This window comes from Protomyctophum parallelum (assembly GCF_964188405.1).
Source record: "Protomyctophum parallelum genome assembly, chromosome: 1".
Taxonomy (NCBI): domain Eukaryota; kingdom Metazoa; phylum Chordata; class Actinopteri; order Myctophiformes; family Myctophidae; genus Protomyctophum; species Protomyctophum parallelum.
The window spans coordinates 65,312,421-65,321,414 of NC_139697.1; the positions used below are offsets into that span (position 1 = coordinate 65,312,421).

Here is an 8,994-nt window from a genome sequence, read left to right on the forward strand (position 1 = left end):
ACCTTAAACAGCCCCCCCCCCCACACACACAGACACACACACAGACACACACACTCACTCTTTACCTCAAAAATGTCCACACTCTTAAAAGAACATTTAAAGAAAAACATATAAATGTGGGAATGGTCCACCCACTCTCCACTTTTTACAAGCTAGAAAAACTAAATAAAGGAGGTGTCAGCGTTTTCATGAGAGGAGGCAGAATTGTTGAGGGTATTCAAACTGAAAAGAGAACAGCAAAACATGCGTCAACATAGCCCTTTCCAACCATGTTTCATGTCAGTGAAACCTGCTCTCCGTATCTCTTGGCTACGTATTTGGATACGGGTTCATTTCCTGGCAGCCATTGTTTGTCTCCCGTGAAAATCAGATAACATGGACGATGCCCATAGCGGAGTAGCGCTTTGAAAGGCTGTTTGCATGCTGGAATGTTGATAGATACAGACCCTACGTCACCCCAACAACACAACTGTCCTGCGTCCTGAGTCTCGACCTGCATCGGAAGGGAAATGGTCACTCAGAAAATGGGAAGTGGGAGTGGAAGTCCAGAACAAGAGTGATAGATGGGTTTGGAAACAATCTCCACCCTCTGAATGGACAGATTGTTCCATTTCTGTTGACTTGGCAGGTAGAGAAAAGAGTGTGAGCTGTCGCCAAAAAAATCCTAAATAGAATATCTTCAAGCTCACAACACATTGCAAACTTGTGATAAACTTGTGACATTGTGAGCCCCACATACATACACTGTGTACATACACCAATTGGTCCCTGGAATGATTAACTCATGCTTGCATACACACACCAACTTGATGAGCTTGTTGATTTGACGAAGTGATTTGGTGTAGTAGTAGACGGAAAAGATCGGTTCAAGTACAGTTGGAGCTCAGGTCTGCTTTACTTATGAATAAAGGGTTAAAGTTGAACTTCCCTGTATGGACATTCTACTCACATGGTGTCCCAAGGAAAAGGGAAGTGGTTGGGGAAGAACTGTGGTTTTGAGGGTTTTGTAGGGAGTGGTTCATAACAGAGGTGTGTGTGTGTGTGTGTGTGTGTGTGTGTGTGTGTGTGTGTGTGTGTGTGTGTGTGTGTGTGTGTGTGTGTGTGTGTGTGTGTGTGTGTGTGTGTGTGCGTGTGCGTGCGTGCGTGCGTGCGTGTGTGCGTGCGTGCGTGCGTGCGTGCATGCGTAAGCGAGTTCGTTTTCTGGTTCTGTCAAAGAGCTGTCAGCATTCTGAATCTGACCACATATGTCATAGCTGGCATTCCTTTATGTGCTGTTCACCTGAGTACACAGTACCCACCCACCCACACACACACACACACACACACACACACCCACACCCACACACCCACCCACACACACACACACACACACACACACACACACACACACACACACACACATACACACACACTCTCTCTCTCTCTCTCTCTCTCTCTCTCTCTCTCTCTCTCTCTCACTCTTTTCACACCAATTGAGGAGAATTCCACATGGTCAGCGAGCATGAACTTAGTGTGGGAAGAAAACTCAAACCACAGATTGTGTTTGTGTGTGTGTGTGTGTGTGTGTGTGTGTGTGTGTGTGTGTGTGTGTGTGTGTGTGTGTGTGTGTGTGTGTGTGTGTGTGTGTGTGTGTGTGTGTGTGTGTGTGTGTGTGTGTGTGTGTGTGTGTGCGTGCGTGCGTGCGTAGGTGTGTGCGTGTGTGGTTACCTCAGTTTCAATTTGTCACTGAGTTAATTCACCATGAGTCTCAACCCTGTAATCAGAGGTCCGTGTCTTGAGTTTGAGGGTAATGAAAGTGATGATTTAAGGCCTATGTTTAGGGAGGTGATGTGGACGCTGTATTTTAGGGAGGCTGATTACTTCCCTTGTCCTGTGGTGTGGGTAATTGCTCCCTATTCCTTACATACATTGCTGTGTTGTGAAAAATGTGGCACTTCCTTCTATCAAAAACAACTGAAATACAATTCTTTATACTCCAGTGAGAGAATAAATGTTTGCTTTGAGCAATCTCACATGCAGTTGTGAGAGTGAGTGCAGAACTGAATGTCTTTTATTTCCACCCGGAGAGTATTTTACTCCAAATGTGAAAGACAGCCTGTTCTCTATAGTCTCCACAGTGCATTCACTATGATGACGCCTGTCTTCTTGTGTCTTGTCCGTCAGTCCATGTTTAATGGCTGGTCCAATGCATTTCCAATGGTAGTCACATGGTCTTGTTTGATGGGGGGAGGAGGGCAGAAAAAAGCCATCAAACAAGACTGTCTCGTCAAACCGTGACTTCACTGGAAATGAAACGGAGCGGCCATTAACCGTTTTGATACGTAGGACAGACACAAGGCACAAGATACTAGGTGTTTGATATGTGTAATGCAGCCCTAGGCTAGGCTGCATTACATTAGCCCTAGGCTGCATTACAATTCTTAACCACTTTAAATATTGAAAATAGCAGATAAACAAGTTTGGCTATTTGTTGTACGACAGTACAGCAAACAAATTATAACCACCTTAAGTGGTTATAATTAGTAGATGGAGAGAATGAGAATCAGCACTACTCTGGTTAACCAGGAATGCACTTACTTTAGCTTATTCTTATATTAAAGCTCAGGATTTTACAGTGGGACATTTTAGCATTTTGTCTTTTTGCTGATTCACATGAAATAGGAATGAGGAAAGGGGTAGCGGTTTCAATGTGATTATGCAAACATTTCTGACCATAACGCAGTAGGTGGGGGGACCTCAAATAGGGGTTGAAAGTTGAAACAAAGGTTGAAAGGTTGGAAAAAGCCACTAAATAGTCCCTCGAAGAAGTTACCAAAACAAAAATAAACATCCCCAAATGTCGAATTCCACGACTGCTTGCTTAAATATAGGCCTACATAAATATGGAAGTAACAAGTTTCATTGAACTCCGGCATGCATGATAAGGCATCTCTGTCATACCTCTTGACCTCACCTCTAACTTGCTCTGTCATCGACATGATTCAATCCTCCACCATCTGTCTGCCTATAGAATCGATTGTTTGTAGGTTTACTGAGCAATGCATCAGTTTTTATGGCCCTGTCCTGTCAGCTTGAGGTAAATGATAGTGATATTCATCATCGTGCAGATTCACGTCATGACAGCATGCTCATAAAATGAGCATGGTGACAACTGATGTTAATTATTAACACATGCAAACACGGATAGAAACACAGAAGAATGCAAAGAAACTGGAACACACAGAAACACTCCACAAAGATAACTCCTTGTTCAGCAGCCCATGCATAGCAACCACTGTTGTTTTAGTCATATTTCAGATTGAATATCCCTCTGCCAAATTAATTGGGCAACTATCTATAAAGTAGCCTAAATATACAGCACTGATCTGTTGTCACCATTGGAAGTAGTGTGTGTGTGTGTGTGTGTGTGTGTGTGTGTGTGTGTGTGTGTGTGTGTGCGCGCGTGTGTTTGTTTTTGTGTTTCATCTACAAAATACAGCTGCACTGCCCCTTTGTGGTAGCTTTAGGTAGCATTTTGGCCAGCTAGGTTTCTGCTTATAATTTAGAAAACATCTCATCAATTTCCAAATATCAGATTTAGGCCTATGTAGAGAAAAGAGGAAGGAGTGCATCTGCTCTTTAATGCATTGCAAGATTAAAGTGCCTTTTAATCTTGCATTAGCCACTTTATTAAAGGCTTCTTACTTTTCTACAAGAGTCCAAAGAAGCAGTACAACACAAGAGGTTGAGATCTATGGCTGTGCCAAGCTGGAAGCTGGAGCCATGCATACACCCACTCACAATGACCGACACAAACACATAGACAACACAAAGACACAGCCATAGACTGTGACAATATCCACTTAGAGGTGAGAGTTCTGTGAAACTGAAATGGACTAGAAAGAGAGTTCAAATATCATCAAATATAAAATCATTATATGTATTATTCTATTTTATTTCAGTTACTGAGTGAATTAACTTTCTCTCTATCTCTCTCTGTGTGTGTGTGTGTGTGTGTGTGTGTGTGTGTGTGTGTGTGTGTGTGTGTGTGTGTGTGTGTGTGTGTGTGTGTGTGTGTGTGTGTGTGTGTGTGTGTGTGTGTGTGTGTGTGTGTGTGTGTGTGTGTGTGTGTGTGTGTGTGTGTGCGTGTGCGTGTAGGTGTGAGCCATTTCCAGTGCAGTCATGTCAGACAGTGCTCAGTGTTTCTACTGCCGTGATGACCTCGGGGGGAAGAGGTTCGTCAGGAGTCAAGGCAGACCTGTGTGTGTCCGCTGCCATGCCAAGTTCTGTGCCAACACCTGCACAGAGTGCCGCCGACCCATCAGTGTGGAGTCTAAGGTTGCCATTCACTTTATACCCTATTACACACGCACCACATGCACACATGCACAGTCAGTCGCACACACTCACTAGGGTTGCGATCCAGAACCGGAGGAACCGAAAGGAACCGGATCCAACGTGCGGAAACCTGGAATCGGTTCCATCACATTTGAAACCGTTAACGGAACCGGTTTTAACCACACTGTTGGAGCTGGTATACAATTACAATATTAGTGGTTCTCAAACGTTTTAACATCAAAGGACCATCTCTAACTCAGAGTTACAGACTCTGCAGGTCCATTTGGAACCCCCTAGGAATCGTTAATAGGGAACCATTAATCGGAAACATTAACAAAAGGATCCCAAACCTAGCTAGCACTCAAGCATACACGCACGCACACACGCACGCACATACACACACACACACACACACACACACACACACACACACACACACACACACACACACACACACACACACACACACACACACACACACACACACACACACACACACACACACACACACACACACACACACTCTTCTCTCTCTATCACTCCATCGCTTTCTCAGTGTCTCTCATTCTTTCTCTTTCTACCTCTCTTTCTCTACGACTTCCTGACTTTCTCACTGTCCCGCTCTCAGTTATCTTGCTCCCTTTTCCTCACCTCTCTCTCCATCTGCAGGAGCTGAGCCATAAAGGCCGCTACTGGCATGAGGACTGCTTCCGTTGTACCAAGTGCTACAAGAACCTGGCCAAGGAGCCCTTCAGCACCAAGGATGACCGCATCATGTGCGGGAAGTGCTGCTCCCGCGAGGACGCCCCGCGATGCCATGGCTGCTACAAACCTATACTGGCTGGTAGGGCTGCACCATACAAAAAACTAAATAAACAAATACAATAAAATAAATAACATGATGCAGGCTGATAATGATGTGGTAAATCTCCTGACGAAGACCCGGAAGGGTCAAAACGTTGATTCTTCTTATCTAAATAAACTTATTGGGAGCTCAAGAAACGGTGTGCGGACATCCTACCTTCTCTCTGTCAGCAGCTATTATTTACTGTAATTACGTATCTATGGCATTATGACTCCACATATGGGCAAGGTTACAGCCTGAAGACTTTGGCTTCTATTAAAAACTACTTAATCCTCTTCGTGCTGGATAGCACATGAGATCGACACCAATGCTGTCGATCTTCTGCCCAATGCTGCATTTGGCCCCAGGTCGATCCACGTTGTTTTATTTCCTTCTCCACGGATCTTCTCGAGGTCTCTTTGGGTCTGTCTTTTTCTTTTTTCAGGTGGTGTCCATCTTATGGCTAGCCTTAGGATAGCATTTAGGTCCATTCTGCAAACATGTCCTATCCACATTCACCTTCTGAACTTGATCACATTTGACAGTGCGGCCAGGCCTGTTCTCCTGTACAGGTCTTCGTTGGAGATTGTCGTGGGCCAAAATATCCTCAGGATTCTCCTAAGTCATCTTTAAAAATCATTAAAAATCTAGTACTTAAATATTTCCATCTGAAAATAACAAATAACAAATGTGTGGCTGGCAGTGTATATTGTGATATTAGCAACAGACAGACATACAGACAGACAAACCCTATTATAGGGGGACTGCCCAATGTGCCCATAGATACGAAGTCCCGTTAGTCCAAACATGCGGGAAGGTTGGTGAACATGCATTAAGGTTGGCGAATGCATGGAGGTACTTCCTTGGCATACAGACAGACATACAGACAGACCCATTACACAGTTCTGCCTCCTGTAGAACCTCCCCAATAAGGCAACAACAGGACACGTTGATAATGCCGTGGCCAGCTATGAAGACAATTATATCATTATCGTCAACAATTTCTGAAAGAGAAACTTCTTTGTGTTTTTGGCTGCTACACTGCACACTTTTCCAACTATTTGATGATGGAACAGCTACTGTCGTGTCTCCCATCCAGGCACTGAGAGCGTGGAGTACAAAGGGAACTCCTGGCATGACGAATGCTTCACCTGCTGCCACTGTAAACGTCCAATAGGATCACTCAGTTTCATCTCCAAAGGAAGTGATGTCTACTGCAGCCCCTGCCATGACAGGAAGTTTGCCAAGCACTGTGCTGGCTGCAAGCAGGTTTTTATACATTCTTTTATAAACCACAATCCTGTGTTATATTAGGGCTAGGCCACTAGGGTGTTGCCTATGCCTTCCTCCACTTCCTGCTTCACATTCTTACAGTGTAGCCACTGTCTTGGAGTGAATGATTACTGCAAAAATGTATTTTAGTGAGTAACTTGAGCAAAAGGAATTCCAGGGGCACCTTAAAGGAGAACTTTGCCACTTTTTTGGGGGAGATGTGCAATCATTACTGATGGTCAATGTTTTCAATTGAAGAAGCAATAAAACATCACTACATACGGCATACTGCAGTACTGAAGTGCATACTTTTAAACGTATGCATTGCATGTATGGTTTTAATTGGCAGTTTATTATAGAATATAACATTGGCAAGCAGTGTCAACATTACAGACGTGCCACCACTATGACAATGAATATAAATAAGGCAGTGCTGTGACTTAAATAGTTAGCGTTACAGGCTGTTCTACATTCAGATTTACTTCACAGTTTACCTTTATGAAAGAATGAATTGGTCCCAATGTACTTTAAAAACATGAACAACAAGACACGCTCTGAATTTGGACTGTGAAGAACATGTTAAAGACAGTTTTTCTAATTAAAGTACATTATAAGCAATAGTAGTAATTTATAAATAATTCTCCAATATAATAGTAATATTAGGGGGCATGGTAAAATCTCTCCTCGACCTTTGCTCCTTCAGCCTATAACTACAGGAGGAGTAAACTACCAGGAGCAGCCATGGCACAGCCATTGTTTCGTGTGTGGTTCTTGCTCCAAGCCACTGGCGGGGACGAGCTTCACTAAACATCAAGACCAGGTCTTCTGTGTTGACTGCTACAAGACCGTTGTGGCCAAGAAGTGCAGTGGATGCCAGCAGCCCATCACAGGTTAGAGGACTATAGTAGCTCTGTCCCCAGGCTTTCTCATTCTCATCGTTTCATGGAGCATGATTCCTGTGTCCAAAAGGGAGGGAGCATTTGGCTTATTCTGATTGGTCTATTGAAGTGTAAACTGAAAAGGTCAAAAGGAAGTGCAAATACGATACTTGATAAGTTTGGGCTGTTGATTGATTAGATTATGCCTCTGATAGGCCTATTTCCACATAATGTTTGTTTATTTTCACTCCTTTGTGTTTCTGGGGAATGTAAACACTGGAATGTGAGGAGGAAACGGAAATCCTTTAACACCACCAGACCTCTTCTGAAACAAGTTATGCTTATCGCCTTAAAATAATATTACAGGTATTTGACCAGACAGGTGACTTGTCGTCTTTAAAACAGACAAATAGACAGAAAGACAGGCTGACAATCACACATAGATACACACAGAAAAACAGACATTCCGAAAGGGACATAAACAACTAATTTCCATATGTGTGTAACCCGGTCTTTAGACCGAAATGGCTGCCCAGTGAATGTGGTCTTAAATCCCTCTTTTCGTCTGTCACCCTTCTCCTCCTGGCAGGTTTTGGCAAAGGCGTAAACGTGGTGAGCTTCGAGGGAGGCTCTTGGCATGAATACTGTTTCAACTGCAAGAGGTGCTCCCTCAGTCTCTCCAACAAGCGCTTCGTAGGCCAGGGGAGGGACATCCTGTGTCCTGACTGTGCCAACAAATAGTGATGGAGACACGATGACATGGGTTACATAGGTTACGTCACGTGGTTATTCCGTCAGTCATCATTCCATGTCTTAAGCCTTAATTATGTGTATACCGAATTACAGATCTACAAACTCACAATGCAACACTGCAACGCATTGTGAGGTTGTAGCTATTTTCGGTGTGCAACACAAATGCACAACTATGTACAGTATAAATGGCATTATGTACCTGTTGTTCTCCCCAAGGCAAACTGAGAACCCATCGGCAAAAAATTAAGGAAAAACAGCGCCCTCTTTTCCTTTGAATTTGCAAGAGACTACCCCCAAGGTAACAAAAGCCCAACGGTCTCTATTTCAATATGAATGCGAACTAGATTTGGTAGATCTGAAAATGTTTATTGGTTGTTTAGTTTTTTATTTTATTTTTAAGTGAGTTTATACATGACTGAACAGAAGATTACACCTGCCATGTTGGGGACCAACACAGGTGTTTCAATTTGTCCGATTGGCGTAGAACATAATTTATGTGTTGGTCCCTAACCTGGTACTGTAGGTGTAGGAATACATTTGAAATGCATGAGTAATAACATTCTGTGTATGGAAATCTATGATTGATTGAAAGTTTGTTTGTTGGACTAGTTTCCAACTAGTAATAGAAGAAAGAAAAGTGTTTGTATGGGTGCATTTGATGTTAGCACAGTCTGTGAAATGTGTTACTATACTTTTAATAGAGGGTATTATTTTGTGTTGTCTTACAGAAACTGTAGGCTGAAATTCTATGGGGAATCCCATGCTTACATGGACAACTTGTAATCCAAGCACTTTTTTATCTGATGTTTTAATTACATAAACTGCATAAATCAAGAAGATAATGCTTTTTGGACAAGAATAAATGACTGCATGCCTAATTGTGTTTCTGCTCCACTACTAAACTGAGATAAAGAAGACTTTACAAATTTG

At 43.0% G+C, this 8,994-nt stretch overlaps 1 protein-coding gene across 1 annotated transcript in view; it reads left to right on the top strand.

The window, feature by feature from the left end:
* LOC310872995 (four and a half LIM domains protein 1-like) overlaps window positions 1–8,994 on the top strand; it is a 17,106-nt gene extending 8,112 nt beyond the window's left edge. Inside the window, exons 2-6 of the mRNA XM_083785223.1 lie at window positions 4,140–4,317; window positions 4,987–5,161; window positions 6,261–6,430; window positions 7,137–7,323; window positions 7,901–8,994. Of these exons, the coding sequence (XP_083641349.1) occupies window positions 4,162–4,317; window positions 4,987–5,161; window positions 6,261–6,430; window positions 7,137–7,323; window positions 7,901–8,052 (840 nt within the window). The 5' untranslated portion in view covers window positions 4,140–4,161 and the 3' untranslated portion in view covers window positions 8,053–8,994. The remainder of the gene's footprint in view (window positions 1–4,139; window positions 4,318–4,986; window positions 5,162–6,260; window positions 6,431–7,136; window positions 7,324–7,900) is intronic.